This window comes from Scyliorhinus torazame, chromosome 13 (genome assembly GCF_047496885.1).
Source record: "Scyliorhinus torazame isolate Kashiwa2021f chromosome 13, sScyTor2.1, whole genome shotgun sequence".
NCBI classification, from domain to species: Eukaryota; Metazoa; Chordata; class Chondrichthyes; order Carcharhiniformes; family Scyliorhinidae; genus Scyliorhinus; species Scyliorhinus torazame.
The window spans coordinates 53,989,181-54,005,748 of NC_092719.1; the positions used below are offsets into that span (position 1 = coordinate 53,989,181).

Here is a 16,568-nt window from a genome sequence, read left to right on the forward strand (position 1 = left end):
GCTTGGGTGAATTTTGGGGCTGTCTTGTGAATGCGACTGATGAATCTGGCATTGACGTGACTCCTGACGGCTTGAGCATACATGTCGAGTCTAGGGCAGCGGCCTTCCGGAGGGGTCCAATTCGACTCTTTCCTCTTCGATTGCAGCACCGCAGATCTCTCGGTCTGCTGTTCCGGTTCATTGGTAGTCTCCTTGGGTTCACTGTCGGCCTCCTGCGGTCTGTGGAAGTATTCCCGGAGCCTCATTCGCCTGATGAATTCCTCCGTGTCTGCCGCGAGACTGATGGGGTCCATTTTGGTGGTGATGCAGAAATTGAGCCCTCTGCTGAGGACTTCGATTTTGTCTGGTTGAAGGGTGCAGTCCGACAAGTTGACAATAGATTTCCCTGTATTGTTTTCTACTCTGGTACCGGGGAGGCTTGGTTGCTTAATTACCTCACATTCTAACCATTGTCTTGAATCTTTGAATTTGTCTATATATATATGTTTCTGGAACATACCTCTTCATTCATAAGAACATAAGAATTAGGAACAGGAGTAGGCCATCTGGCCCCTCGAGCCTGCTCCGCCATTTAATGAGATCATGGCTGATCTTTGTGGACTCAGCTCCACTCTCCGGCCCGTACACCATATCCCCGAATCCCTTTATTCTTTAGAAACGCATCTATCTTTTTCTTAAAAACGTTTAAAGAAGGAGCCTCAACTGCTTCACTGGGCAAGGAATTCCAGAGATTCACAACCCTTTGGGTGAAGAAGTTCCTCCTACACTCCGTCCTAAATCAACCTCCCCTTATTTTGAGGCTATGCCCCCTAGTTCTGCTTTCCCCGACCAGTGGAAACAACCTGCCCGCATCTATCCTATCTATTCCCTTCATAATTTTATATGTTTCAATAAGATCCCCCCCGCATCCTTCTAAACTCCAATGAGTACAGTCCCAGTCTACTCAACCTCTCATCATAATCTAATCCCCTCAACTGGGATCAACCTAGTGAATCTCCTCTGCACTCCCTCCAGTGCCAATATGTTCTTTCTCAGGTAAGGAGACCAAAACTGAACACAATACTCCAGATGTGGCCTCACCAACACCCTATACAATTGCAGCATAACCTCCCTAGTCTTGATCTCCATCCCTCTAGCAATGAAAGTCAAAACTCGATTAGCCTTCTTAATCACCTGTTGCACCTGCACACAAACGTTTTGCGACTCGTGCACCAGCACACCCAGGTCCCTCTGCACAGCAGCATGTTTTAACATCTTACCGTTTAAATAATAATCCATTCTGCTGTTATTCCTTCCAAAATGGATAACCTCACACTTGGCAACATTGAATTCCATCTGCCAGACCCTAGCCCATTCACCTAACCTATCCAAATCCTTCTGCAGACTTCCGGTATCCTCTTCACTTTTTGCTTTACCATTCATCTGAGTGTCATCTGCAAACTTTGACACATTGCACTTGGTCCCCAACTCCAAATTGTCTATGTAAATTGTGAACAACTGCGGGCCCAACACTGATCCTTGAGGGACCCCACTAGTTACAGGTTGCCAACCAGAGAAACACCCATTTATCCCCACACTCTGCTTTCTGTTAGTTAACCAATCCTCTACCCATGCTACCACTTTACCCTCAATGCCATGCATCTTTAGTTTATGCAGCAACCTTTTGTGTGGCACCTTGTCAAAAGCTTTCTGGAAATCCAGATATACCACATCTATTGGCTCCCCGTTATCTACTGCACTGGTAACGTCCTCAAAACATTCTACCAAATTAGTCAGACACGACCTACCCTTTGTGAACCCAAGCTGCGTCTACCCAATGGGAAAATTTCCCTCCAGGTGCCCCGCTATTTCCTCCTTAATGATAGATTCCAGCATTTTCCCTACAACCGAAGTTAAGCTTACCGGCCTATAATTACCCGCTTTCTGCCGACCTCCTTTTTTAAACAGTAGTGTCACGTTTGCTACTTTCCAATCCTCTGGGACCACCCCAGAGTCTAGTGAATTTTGATAAATTATCACTAGTGCGTTTACAATTTCCCTAGCCATCTCTTTTAACACTCTGGGATGCAACCCATCAGGGCCAGGAGACTTGTCTACCTTTAGTCCCATTAGCTTGCCCAATACTGCCTCCTTAGTGATTACAATCATCTCAAGGTCCTCACCTAACATATCTTTATTTCCATCAGTCACTCGTATGTTATTTGTGTCCTCCACTGTGAAGACTGACCCAAAAAACCTGTTCAGCTCCTCAGCCATTTCCCCGTCTCCTGTTATTAAATCTCCCTTCTCATCTTCCAAAGGACCAATATTTACCTTAGCCACTCTTTTTTGTCTTATATATTTGTAGAAGCTTTTACTATCTGCTTTAATGTTCTGAGCCAGTTTACTTTCATAGTCTACCTTACTCTTCTTTATAGCTTTTTTAGTAGCTTTCTGTTGACCCCTAAAGTCTTCCCAGTCCTCTAGTCTCCCACTAATTTTTGCCACTTTGTATGTTTTTTTCCTTCCCTCACCTCCTTAGATATCCACGGTTGATTTTTCCCCTTTCTACCGTCTTTACTACTTGTCGGTATAAACCTTTTCTGAACACTGTGAAAGATCGCTCGGAAGGTTCTCCACTGTTCCTCAACTGCTTCACCATGAAGTCTTTGCTCCCAGTCTACCTTAGCTAGTTCTTCTCTCATCCCATTGTAATCACCTTTGTTTAAGCACAAAACACTAGTGTTTGATTTTACCTCGTCATCCTCCAACTGTATTTTAAATTCCGCCATATTGTGGTCGCTCCTTCCAAGAGGATCCTGAACTATGAGATCATTAATCAATCCTGCCTCATTACACAGGACCAGATCTAGGACCGCTTGTTCCCTTGTAGGTTCCATTACATACTGTTCCAGGAAATTATCCCGGGCACATTCTATAAACTCCTCCTCAAGGCTGCCTTTACCAACCTGGTTAAACCAATCGATATGCAGATTAAAATCTCCCATGATAACCGCTGTACCATTTCTACATGCATCCGTTATTTCTTTGCTTATTGCCTGCCCTACCATCCTGTTACTATTTGGTGGCCTATAGACTATCAGTGACCTTTTCGCCTTACTATTCCTGATTTCCACCCAAATTGATTCAACCTTGTCCTCCATAGCACCAATATCATCCCTTACTATTGCCCGGATGCCATCCTTAAACAACAAAGCGACACCACCGCCCTTACCGTCCATTCTATCCTTTCGTATAGTCTGATACCCTTGGATATTTAACTCCCAGTCGTGACCATCTTTTAACCATGTTTCAGTAATGGTCACTAAATCAGTCATTCACGATGATTTGCGCCATCAACTCATTTACCTTATTTCGGATACTACGAGCATTCAGGTAAAGTACACTTATGCTGTTTTTTATGTCTTTGTTATGAATCCTAGCACCTTGATCAGTAACTTTTCGCAAATTATTTTTCCTCTTACCCTTTCTCCTAATTTTCCTTGTCTTTGAACCCATATCTCTACATAATAACCTGTCACGTAACCTGCTGCCTTGATCCCCATTAACCATTATACTGTCCATAGCTTTACACTTCCCTTCCCCCCAACTTGCTAGTTTAAAGTCCTTGTGACCAACCTATTTATCCTATTCGCTAGAACACTGGTCCTGACGAAGGAGCAGTGCTGCGAAAGCTAGTGTTTGAAACAAACCTGTTGGTCTTTAACCTGGTGTTGTAAGACTTCTTACTTTATTGTCACAAGTCGGCTTGCATTAACACTGCAATGAAGTTACTGTGAAAAGCACCTAGTTGCTACATTCTGGCGCCCGTTCGGGTGTACACAGGGAGAATTCAGAATGTCCAAATTACATAATAGCACGTCTTTCGGGACTTGTGGGAGGAAACCAGAGCACCCGCAGGAAACCCACACAGACGCAGGGAGAACATGCAGACTCCGCACAGTCAGTGACCCAAGCCGGGAATCGAACCTGGGACCCTGCGCTGTGAAGCAACAGTGCTAACCACTGTGCTATCATACCGCCCACAAATGATGTGCAATACTGATAAATGCAGAGTAAATGTTCTAATCAGTAACTGATACATTCCGGAAGACCAAGTGAAGTTAACTGTGTGCTGCTGCAAAAGAGTGCATAAAATATTTTATAAGGCAATTAGTTTCCTGAGAAAATAATTATTCTAGGGTATAAGGAGGATGTGGAATTAGATTAAATACCCCATGGAAGAAGAAAAGGTACAAGCATGAATCAAATGAACTTATAATAATAATTATCTGTAAAATAAATAACCACTGCACCATCTTTATTAAATGCTTATAATTTTGTTTATACAGAATCCCTGCAACACGGACCTGACAAAGCTTTTATCTCCATGTCATAACGATGAATTTCTTTGATCTGTTTTCCAGCTGAATTAAAGGAATGAGATTATACATTTTGTATCTAAGAAAGATATCATAATATTTTCTTAATGGTCATAGATTAGATACTGCAGAGGTACAAAGGAATTGAGTAATTCCACATCCCTAAAAGTTGATGCAGAAGTACAAAAGTAAATAAAAGCCAATTGAATATTGGCCTTCATCTCAAGAGGGTTGGAATATAAAAGGCGAGGAATGATGTTTGAGTTAAACACAGCTTTAGTCAGATGCCATTTGGAGAACTTTTCAGTATTAGGCACTAAATCTTGGGAATAACGCGTTGATCAAAATTATGTCAGGTTTAAAGTAGGACATGCTGCCGAAACTTGCTTTGTTATCCCTTCAGTCTAGAAAGTTAAGAAAGGTGCAGAGTGTTATTTTTAAAATTTAGTGATTCTGTAGGGAAAATACAGACAAACTATTTCCTTTGGTGGAGGAATCCAGATCAAGGAGAATACAGCTATTTTATTTAAAAATGAAATTGGTAAGCACGGCGAAGGGTAGGTGTAATTTGGAATTGCCCATTAAACTTTGGGTGCTGGATCAACTGAAATTTTCAAGACTGAGATCACCATATTTTTGTCTGTGGAGAAAGGATGAGTAAAAGAGTTGATGTAAAGATTGATCATGATTTGATTAAACAATTGAATAGTCTTGAAGGATTGAATGACTTACTCTTGTTTCTGTAAATAACTGGACTTAAAACATGTCTTGTGAATAAATGAAAATGTTTATGTCTGTTGTGTTTTTTAGGCGTTCTTCAGATGATGCAGACCCGGATTGCTGCTCTGCAGTGCACTGTTGACAGGTAGAGTGCAAGCATAACACTATTTAAAAAAAATATTTTTATTGAGGCATTTATATAATATATATACATCAAACACAGCTATACAGAAAAAAGCAAGCAAACAGGAATACAAATGACAAAGAGAATAAATATCTAACACCTCACCATTCCTCATCCTGCTCTCCGCCTCTCCTACCTCCTTTTTAACCCCCCAACACCCCCCTCCCCGCTCTCTCTGTCTGTCTGTGTGTCTCTCTCTCGCTCTCTCTCTCTCTCGCTCTCTCTCTCTCTCTCTCTCTCTCTCTCTCTCTCTCTCTCTCTCTCTTCTCCCCCATCCCCCACTGCTGACATCTTAACTATTTTTGAAGTCTTCTCCGGGTAAACCCCTCCACAGATTGTCTCAAGGTGCACTTAATCTTTTCCAACCTGAGGAACTCTGCTAGGTCGCTCACCCAAACTCCCTGTTTCGGCAGCCCCGAGTCCCGCCATTCCACTAAGATATGTCTCCGGGCTACCGGGGAGGCAAACCCGCCTCTCTCGCCCCCTGGACTCCCGGGTTTTCTGACATTCCAAGAATTACCACTTCTGGACTCGGGATCACCTTCACCCTCGAGACCTCTGACATAACATTAGCAAACCCCTGTCAGATTCCCTCCAGCTCAACATTTCTAGTTTAGTGGGGAGATTGAAAGCTGATCTGGCAAGGTGGGATGGTCTCCCTCTGTCACTGGCAGGTGGGGTACAGGCAGTTAAAATGAACGTGCTGCCGCGATTTCTGTTTATTTTTCAATGCCTGCCGATTTTCCTGCCAAAGGCTTTTTTCAGAGAGATTGAGGGAACGATTACTTCGTTCATGTGGGGAGGGAAGGATGCCAGAGTGAGAAAGGTGCCGCTACAGAGGGGAAGGCAGGCAGGGGGTTTGGGTCTTCCGAACCTGATGTATTACTACTGGGCGGCGAATCTGTAGAAGGGTCGGAGCTGGGTCAAAGGGGTTGATTCCCAGTGGGTCAGAATGGAGGAGAGTTTGTGCAGGGGGTTGGGATTGAAAGCACAAGCAACAGCACCGCTCCCGATAGCCCCGGGGAATTACTCGGGGAGTCCGGTAATAATAGCTTCATTGAGAATTTGGAGGCAGTTTCGCCAACACTTCGGGTTGGGGGCAGGGTCAAGGGAAATGCCGATTCGGGGAACCACAGATTTGAGCCAGGGAGGTGGGATGAAAATATTCGGAAATGGGAGGAGAAGGGGATTAAGACACGAAAAGATTTGTTTCTTAGGGGTTGGTTTGCAGGACTGAAGGAGCTGGAAGCGAAGTATGGGCTGGAGCAGGGGGAAATGTTTAGATACATGCAGGTTCGAGGTTTTGCCAGAAAGGAGATACAGAGCTTCCCGGTGGAGCCAGCCTCCACACTGCTGGAGGAGGTGCTGACGACAGGGGGACTGGAGAAGGGGGTAGTGTCAGCAGTTTACGGAGCTATTTTGCAAGAGGAGAAGACACCACTGGAAGGGATCAAAGCAAAGTGGGAGGAAGAGAATATGGAGGAGGGGTTCTGGTGTGAGGTGCTCCGGAGAGTGAATGTCTCCACCTCGTGCGCGAAGTTGGGGCTGATACAACTGAACGTGGCATACAGAGCACACCTCACGAGGGCGAGGATGAGCCGATTCTTTGAAGGAGTAGATGTGTGTGAACGTTGTGGGGGGCGGGCCCCGCTAATCACGTTCATATGTTTTGGTCCTGACCAAAGCTAGAGGATTACTGGAAGGAGGTTTTTCGGGTAATTTCTAAAGCGGTGCACGTGAAACTGGACCCGGGCCCCCGGGTGGCCATATTCGGTGTGTCGGACCAGTTGGAAACTGGTGCGGAGGGAGATGTTGTAGCCTTCGCCTCGTTGATCGCCCGAAGGAGGATCCTGATGGGATGGAGAGCAACCTCTCCACTCTGTGCCCTGGCGTGGCGGGGGGGGGGACTTGTTGGAATTCTTGACTCTTGAGAAGGTTAAGTTTGAACTGACGGGAAGGATGGAGGGGTTCTACAATTCATAGGCATTATTCATCATGCACTTTCAAGAACTGGTTAACATCGAACATTAGTTGGGGGGGTGGGTGGGAGGGTTGGGGGGAGGGGGGCGATGTGTGTTGATGGTGACTATGGGTGATTCCTGATTCCTTTTTGTCATTTGTTTATGTGAACATGTGGGCTAATGTTTGGGGTATGGTGGGAGGATGGGATCGTTGTTATTGATATGGGGATTGACATATTTGTTACTGATTATTGTTTGTTGTTGATGGGTGTACATTTGGGAGAAAATGTGAAAAAGGAGGAGAATAAAAAATATTTATTAAAAAAAAAAAAAAAAATTTCCTCCAGCTTTGGACAGGCCCAAAACATGTGGACATGATTCGCGGGCCCACTCGCACACACCTATCCTCCACCCCTTCAAAAAACCTACTCATAATAGCCACGGTCATGTGTGCCCTGTGGACCACCTTGAACTGAATAAGGCCTTGCACATGAAGAGGACGCATTCACCCTCCTCAGAGCTTCCTCCCACAGCCTCCAACTCCCTCTCCAACTCTTCCTCCCACTTACACTTCACGACCCCTATCTGGGCTCCCTCCCATTCCATTAGCTCTTTGTAGATTTCCGACACTATGCTCTCACCTGCGCTGTTTTTGACACCACCTTGTTCTGTAGCCCCAGAGATGGCAGGTGGGGAAAGGTCGGCACAAAATCCCTCACCTGCAAACACCGGAACCCATTCCCGTGGGCAGTTCCAATTCCTCCACCAGCCTCTCCAAGCTCGAGAAGCTGCCTCGTACCGACTATTCCCCCATTACCCACTTCCAACCCATGTCTATATTCGCCACCCAATAATAATACATCAAGTTTGGAAGAGCCAACCCGCCCCCCTCCCCTCTTACCCCGCTCAAGCAGCACCTTTTTGACCCACGGGGCTTTACCTGCCCAGACAAACTCCCAAATCCGTGCATTAACCCTCCTAAAAAAGGCCTTTGGAATAAATATCGGGATATTCTGGAACACAAATAAGAACCTCGGGAGAATCGTCATCTTCACCGACTGTACCCGTCCCGCCAACGACAGTGGGGACACATCCCGCCTCCTAAAATCCCCCTTCATTTGCTCCACCAACCGAGCCAAATTCAACTTGTGTAGCTGCTCCCACCCCCGCACGACCTGTATGCCCAAATACCTGAAGCGTGCCCCCACTACTCTAAATGGCAACTTCCCCAACCTCCTCTCCTGTCCCCTCGCTTGGATCGGGACAACCTCACTCTTCCCCATATTCAATTTGTACCTTTCGAACTGGCCAAATTCCTCCAATATGCCCATAATCCCCCTAATACCTTCCAAAGGGTTGGGTTTGATATGTAGAGCAATAGATCGTCCGCATACCGCGAAACTGTATGCTCACTATCCCCTGCCAATACCGTGATGCCCTAAGCACCATCGGCAGTGGAAAACCCCAGACGAAAACAAAACCCAATGCACTCCCCCAACACGACCCTCCCTCATCCCATCAAAATAGCTCTGAATGAAGCAGCAAAGACCCCAAGGACCCCCGGGAGACAGAGACAAGCAAGTTACAATAACAGCCCAATACGAAAAACTCCTTGGCAAGGGGGAAGGCAGAACCAACCTCCCCAAACACCACCTCCAAAGTTCAATGTCCTCCTCCTCCTGCCAGTCCATTTTCTCTTGCAAATTCCATTGCTTCCTCCAGTGTACCAAAATAATATTCACAACCATTGTAGGTCACCCAGAGGCGGGCCGGGTACAGTATCCCAAACTTCACCCCCTTCTTAAAGAGGGCAGCCTTCACTCGATTAAAACCCGCTCTCCTTTTGGCTGGCTCTGCATCCAGATCATGGTCAAGCATAACACTTTGACGATAATAAACTATCGAAAATGATTATAGTAAACTTTCGGAAGTGACTATAATAAATTACTGGAAGTCACATTGTACCTGGGAAATAATGGGACCAGAAATCTCACTGGATCTGATTCACTGAATGGTTGTCTAACATAATGAGCACTTACCATTAGGGGGTGTTGTAATAGAAACTGTAACAAAAAGCTCATGCTATATTGTGCCATGTGACCAAAATAGCAAGAATAGTTCTGAAACATTACATGAGCTTTACATGTAGAATCAGCACAATATCTAATTATGTTGATAAAGGCAAATTACTGTGGACGCTGGACTCTGAAACAAAGTGCGGTAGCACAGTGGTTAGCACTGTTGCTTCACAGCACCAGGGACCTGGGTTCGATTTCTGGCTTGTGTCACTGTCTGTGCAGAATCTGCACGTTTTCCCCATGTCTGCATGGATTTCCTCCTGGCGCTCCGGTTTCCTCTCTCAAAGTCCTGAAAGACGTGCTTGTTAGGTGAATGGGACATTCTGAATTCTCCCTCCGTGTACCCGAATAGGCACCACAGTGTGGTGACTAGGGGATTTTCACGGTAACTTCATTCCAGTGTTAATGTAAGCCTACTAAAGATTATTATTATTAAAACAGAAAATACTGGACAATCTCATCAGGTCTGACGGCATCTGTAGAGAACCAGTATTTTCTGTCTTTGGATCTAATCATATTGTCTGCTCTGCTCTATCAAGAGATACAATGCAATGACATAAATGGAGTTGAGATACAGATGTAATTGATCAAAATGCAGGTCATTGTTTAAAAAAAAAAGCCTGGAATGTTCAGAATTCTTAGAGAATCTCAATAGATGAGCTGTGAAGAGTTGCTACCCAATATCCTGTACTGTTTTGGTCATCAAGACCAATATGATTCATATGGTGATGCTAGTTGGTTGGTGTGCAGAACATATAGTGTGCATTAATGTTCCTTTGTCACTATGTTATGGTTAAATTCTGAGGAGAGATCACATAAACCAAGCTTGCATTCCCTGGAATATGGAAGGTTACAGGGTGATTTTCGGAAGCACCTTGCACCTGGAAAAACAAGTCTAAAATTTAAAAAGTGTAATTAATTCTTAATTAGTGGGCCATTAGCGCAGATTTGCACTGATTTCATGCTTGTGTTTGAAATAGCAAACCTTTGGGACGAATATTGGTTGGCCCTTCGCAACTTTTGAGTTTGTGCCCAACAAAGGTTTACTGCAGAAGTTGTGAGGCCTCTCCAGCACTCCGTTGTGGCAAATGTTGAATGTGTCGCCATTAATGTCACCGCAAAATGCGGCCCAATGAATGGCGGAATAGGCCTGAAAGTCTGAATGGCCTACCCCAGCTCTATTTCCTGCGCTCTTTAGAATCAAATCTTATTTCAAATACCTGGAGTGTAAGCTGCTAGAATATAACAACCTCATAATGTATAATTCTCAGTTCTGCACAAAACGTCCTGTGAACTTGATCATTCACACATTTGGTTGTTTGATTTCTTTTTCCCTTTTTAACAGGATCAGAGGAAAAATTGTTGACCCATATAACAAGATTGTTGCTCGGACTGCACAGTTGGCCAGATTACAGGTACACTATATTAATGTACACCTGTACATAAGAGATATACTTTGATCATAAACCTTGGGGGCTTTTAGATGTCCCCCCTCTCCCAGGTAACAAATTCTGACAACAGTCTGTTGGTTATACTCAAGATGTGGAGATGCCGGTGTTGGACTGGGGTGAGCACAGTAAGAAGTCTTACAACACCAAGTTAAAGTCCAACAGATTTGTTTCAAGTACTAGCTTTCGGAGCACTTCTCCTTCCTCAGGTTATACTCAAAGCTGCAGGTTTCAGGGCAAATCTTCAGAATGGATAAGAAATTGACTGAAGGATAGAAACACTGAGTATGAGTCATGTTTGGTGAGTGGAAAACTGAGTGGGTTCTGTGTTTGGGTCGCTACTGTTTGCTTTTGCAAACAAGAACAACAACTTGTATAACACCTGTAATGTAATAAACTATCTGACCGTAAATTATCTGGATTCTGAAACTCGACAGAAAGTGGCTAATTTTGCTCATGAAATTATATTGGGAGAGAGAAGCACAATGGTTAACACAGTGGCTCCATAGCTTCAGGGTCCCATGTACGATTCCTGGCTTGGGTCACTGTCTGTGCGGAGTCTGCACTTTCTCCCCGTGTCTGCGTGGGTTTCCTCTCGGTGCTCCGGGTTTCCCCCACAGTCCAAAGATGTGCAGGTTAAGTAGATTGGCGATGCTAAATTGCCCTTAGTGTCTAAAAGAGGTTAGGTGGGGTTGCGAGGATAGGGAGGAGGCTTGAGATTAACTGGGGTGCTCTTTCCAAGGGCCGGTGTAGACTCGATGGGCTGAATGGCCTCCTTCTGCACTGTAAATTCTATGATTGTATGGAATGGAAATGGAGGAGACAGTGGGAAAATGATAATTGAATATGTATGTGGCCAATACAATGGCAGATGAAATTTGGTACAACATACATACCTCATGAATGGTCTTGAAATACCTCGTATGAAACTGTAAACGACTGAGCCAGACTCGGATAGATGTATGCCGCTACATTTCTCAAAAGGAGAAATCAACGGCATTTTAAGTGTGAGTAGCATTTAGATGATGGGATATTGAACATGGTATTGCAGTGGAGTTGCAGATCATAGACTACATGATACCAAGGAGTGGAAGGACACATTAAAGCAGAAAATAGTGGAAATAATCAGCAGGCCATGCATCATCCTGCAAATAAAAGGAAACAAATGGGGCCAGAGATTAGAGTCTGAAAATGTTGAACTGAGTCTGGAAGGCTGTAAAGTACTCAATCAAAAGATGAGGTGCTATTCGTTGAGCTTACATTGAGCGTCATTGAATCACTGCAGTAGGCCAAGGACAGAAAGGGAAGCAGGAGATAAAAGTGGAGAATTGAAATGTTAGGCCACTGGAAACCTGGGGTTGTCCTTTTGGACATATTGGAGGTATTGTGCAAAACAGTAATCCAATCTGTGTTTAGCCTCTCCAATGCAGAGCAGACTATATTGTGAGCAGCAGATACACTATCCTAAATTGAAAGAAGTACATGTAAGCCCTAATATGTTTCACCTGGAAATGTGTTTGGGTGATTGTGGAGTGCATCGGGGTGTCGCAAAGGAAGCAGTCACTTTGGAATGCTAAAAGGAGAGTTAAGATATATTTGGTGATGGCATCACACGGGGTGGGGGGTGGGGGGGTTGGTAGAAACAGCAGAGGATGATCTGTTGAATGTGGAGGTTGGTGGGGTGGAAGCTGACGACACGGGGAGCTATATTGTCATTCTGGGAATGAGAGGGAGGGCTTACCTTTATGGGTCTATAATTAACTCCACTCCTGTGCTGTAACCATTCTATTATTCTCATTTTAAATAAATTTAGAGTACCCCCAATTGTGTTTTTCCAATTAAGGGGCAATTCAGCATGGCCAATCCCCCTACCCTGCACATCCTTTTGGGTTGTGGGGGTGAGACCCACATAGACGCAGGGAAAATGTGCAAACTCCACAAGGACAGTGACCCAGGACTGGGATCATACCCGGGTCCTTGGTGCAGTGAGGCAGCAATGCTAACCACTTTGTCATCGTGCTGCCCCTATCATTCTATTGTTCTATAATAGGGTTACTTCTAAACAAATAATAGGTTAAATTGATCGTGCATTTTCTGTTATAATGACCTTGTAGATAGGAAATCTTTTGGCAGATTTACTATAATGTAAATAAAGATTATTTGTAATGCAATTTGAAGCAACCCCCATACCCCAACAAAGCATTATTGTTTTGATCTTATTGCCAAAGACGAAGTAAAGTTTGCGAGGTGCATGCTGGATGCGAGCACTTCTGTTGACTCCAAATAATCTGAACTGACGGCTCCACCCAAGAGATATGTTACTTACATTGCGGAGAAAGGAAAGGAGTTGTAAGAGCAATTTATTAAACATTTTTGTGACATTATCTCTGGGGATTTTCTTCTGTCCCTTTTTGGCTGCACTCATTGCAGTGATGTGATCATCCAATCTTCTGGAAACTCGTGAAAAGTTAGCTTTAATAAAGCTGCTAAAGTTACAAAAAATGCTGGCAATTCAAATAAACAACCTACAATTTAAAAATATACTTCCGTATAGGACAATGACCAATATATTCAATTACTTTTTGTCACACAGGTTCAAACATGGTGTACCTTAAATTGCAAGTGTATTCAATATATCCTACAAAAGTGCAAGTTTTTGCATTCTTGCATTTAAAACTTCTCCCACCATCACTCCCATTTTACAAGAGATTTCAGTGAGTCTTTCATATGCCCCTCAGTATAGTTAGAGCACACATCTCGGACATGTGCAAAACTTTGCCACTTGTAGTTTCCTGTTTCATGAAGTTATGAGATGTTGTCAAAATTGGTGAAAGTGTGTGCATTTTTTTGAGCCTTAAAACATTTTGCAATCTCAAAGCCACAATTTTCCTTCTGAGAGCAAAATCCAGACTGTTCATTTTTGATTACTCTGTACCTTCCTTGTGCACCGCAACAATGTCCAGATGCACTAATTTAATCAAGGCATTTTAATAGTTTAAAAAATCTTTCCTGGGATGTAGGTGTCGCTGGCAAGGCCAGTATTTGTTGCCCATTCTTAATTGCCATTGAGATGGTGGTGGTGACCAATTTTCTTGTAGAGCTGCAGTTCATCTGGTGCGGGTATGACTACAGTGCTGCTGGTAAAGGAATTGCAGGATTTTGACAGCTACAATAATCTAGTTCCAAGTTAGGATGATGTGTGGCTTTGAGGGGAACTCGCAGATCGTGGTATTCCCGTGCATCTTCTATCGTTCTAATGGGTGGCAGAGGTCGCAGGTTTGGAAGCTGCTGTCAAAGGAGCCTAGGTGAGTTGCTGCAGTGCGTCTTGTAGATGGTACACAGGATGTGTTGGTGGTGGAAGGAATGAAGATTTAACTTCCTGGATGGGATGTTGGGCTGCTTTGTTCTGGATGATATCGAGCTTCTTGAGTGTTGCACTCATCCAAGTAATTGTAGAGTATTCTGAAACAATCCTGACTGGTGGTTTAAAGCTAGTGAACAGGCTTTGGGGAGTCAGGAGATGAATTACTCTCCTCAGAATTCCCAGCCTCCAACCTGCTCATGTAGCCTCAGTATTTATATGGCTGGTCCAATTAAGTTTCTGGTCACTGGTAACCCCCAGGATGTTGATTGTGGAATTCAACAATGGGTGGTTCAGACAAGGTCAGCATGGATTTAGGAAAAGAAAATCATGCTTGACAAATCTAGAATTCTTTGAAGATGTAACCTGTAGAGTTGACCAGGGAGAACCAGTGAAGTGGTTTATTTGGACTTTCCGAAGGCTTTCAACAAAGTCTCACATAGCAGATTAATATGTAAAATTAAAGCGCAGGGGATTGCGGGTAGTGTCTTGAGATGCTGGTTAGCAGACAAGAAGCAAAAAGTTGGAATAAATGAGCCTTTTTCAGATTGGCAGGCAGTGACTAGTGGTGTACCTGCTCGGAGCCCAACTGTTCACATTATATATTAATGATTTGACAAGGAACTAAATATATTATCTCCAAATTTGCAGATGATGCAAAGTTGGGTGGGAGGGTGAGCTGTAAGAAGGATGAAGAGATGCTTCAGTGGGATTTGGACAGGCTGAGTGAATGGGCGCATGCATGGCAAATGCAGTATAATGTAGATAAATGTGAGGTTATCGCTTTGGTAGCAAAAATAGGAAGGCAGATTAATATTTGAATGGGTGTAAATTGAGAGAGTTGGATACTCTGCGAGAGTATGGTGTCCTCGTGCATCAGTCGCTGAAAGTAACCGCGTGGGTGCAGCAGGCAGTAAAGAAGGCAAATGGTACTTTGGCCTTCATAGCAAGAGGATTTGGGTATAGAGTTGTATAGATTTGTTTTACTGCAATTGTATAGGGCATTGGTGAGGCCAAACCTGGAATATTGTATGTAGTTTTGGTGTCCTTACCTGAGGAAAGATGTTCTTGCTATGGCAGGAGTGCAGCAAAGGTTTACCAGGCTGATTCCTGGGATGGCGGGTTTGTCATATGAGGAGAGACTAAATCGGTTAGGATTATATTCATTGGAGTTAAGAAGAGTGAGAGGGGATCTCACAGAAACTTACAAGATTTTAGCAGGCGGAGACAGGATAGATTCAGAAAGAATGTTCCCGATGGTGGGGTGAGTCCAGAACTAGGGGTCATAGTTTGAGGATAAGGGGTAAACCTTTTAGGACTGAGGTGGGGAGAAATTTCTTCACCCAGAGAGTGTTGAATCTGTGGAATTTGCTACCACAGAAAGTAGTTGATGGTACACAGGATGTGTTGGTGGTGGAAACGTGTAATTTCAAGAAGGAATTAGATATAGCTCTTGGGGCTAAAGGGATCAAGTGATATGGGGGGAAGGCGGGATCAGGGTGTTGATCTTGCTGATCAGCCATGATTATAATGAATGGTGGAGCAGGCTCGAAGGGACGAATGGCCTCTTCTTGCTTCAATCCTCTATGTTTCTATTTTTACATCCACTACATTTCCAGACATTGCATTCCAGACCCGAACCACTCATGTGAAAGCTTTTTCTCACATCACATTTTCTTTTCATTGTGAATCACTTTAAATCTGTGCCCTCTCATTCTTGATCAATTTAAGAGCGGGGACAGTTTCTCCCGATCTTCTCTGTCCAGCGCCCTCATGATTTTGAACATCTATATAAAATCTCTTGGCCTTCTCTCCAAGGAGAACAGTCCCAATCTCTTTTGCACTCACTCCAATGTGTTCACATCCTCCCGATGATGTGGCACCCATAACTGTATACAATATTCCAGCTGAGGTCTAACCAGTATATTTTATTAAAGCCCAGAATACTATCGGGAAATGTTTCGGACAGCAAAAAAATTAAAAGAGTGACACTACAAGTGTTAGCATTTTAATGGCCGCCAATTGCTTAAAGATCAATCTTTTTTCAGTATGATGAATATGAAATCTGTGAAAATGTATTTGTTGGAAGTCATTTTATTTTGATAAATTTAGAGTACCCAATTAATTTTTTCCAATTAAGGTGCAATTTAGCGTGGCCAATACTCCTACCCTGCACATCTTTGGGTTGTGGGGGCGAAACCCACGCAAGCACGGGGAGAATGTGCAAACTCCATACGGACACTCATCCAGAGCCGGGATCGAACCTGGGACCTCGGCACTGTGAGGCAGAGTGCTAACCACTGCACCACCGTGCTGCCCTGTTGGAAGACACTTTATCTCTACTTCGATAACCCATGTTCTTTAAGAGCCAAACATTTTGATCAGCCCATTGCACCATGTAATTCCTTTGAAGGACTTCTGGTGATGGGGATGTGCTGAGTGGATGCATGGAAGG

The 16,568-nt window shown here is 44.0% G+C and overlaps 1 protein-coding gene across 1 annotated transcript in view; it reads left to right on the forward strand.

Annotated features, from left to right (window-relative positions):
• The window catches only part of cog5 (component of oligomeric golgi complex 5), a 259,153-nt gene that overhangs the window by 19,107 nt on the left and 223,478 nt on the right, over window positions 1–16,568 (forward strand). The window contains exons 4-5 of the mRNA XM_072471522.1: window positions 5,172–5,226; window positions 10,650–10,719. Coding sequence (XP_072327623.1) covers window positions 5,172–5,226; window positions 10,650–10,719 — 125 coding nt within the window. The remainder of the gene's footprint in view (window positions 1–5,171; window positions 5,227–10,649; window positions 10,720–16,568) is intronic.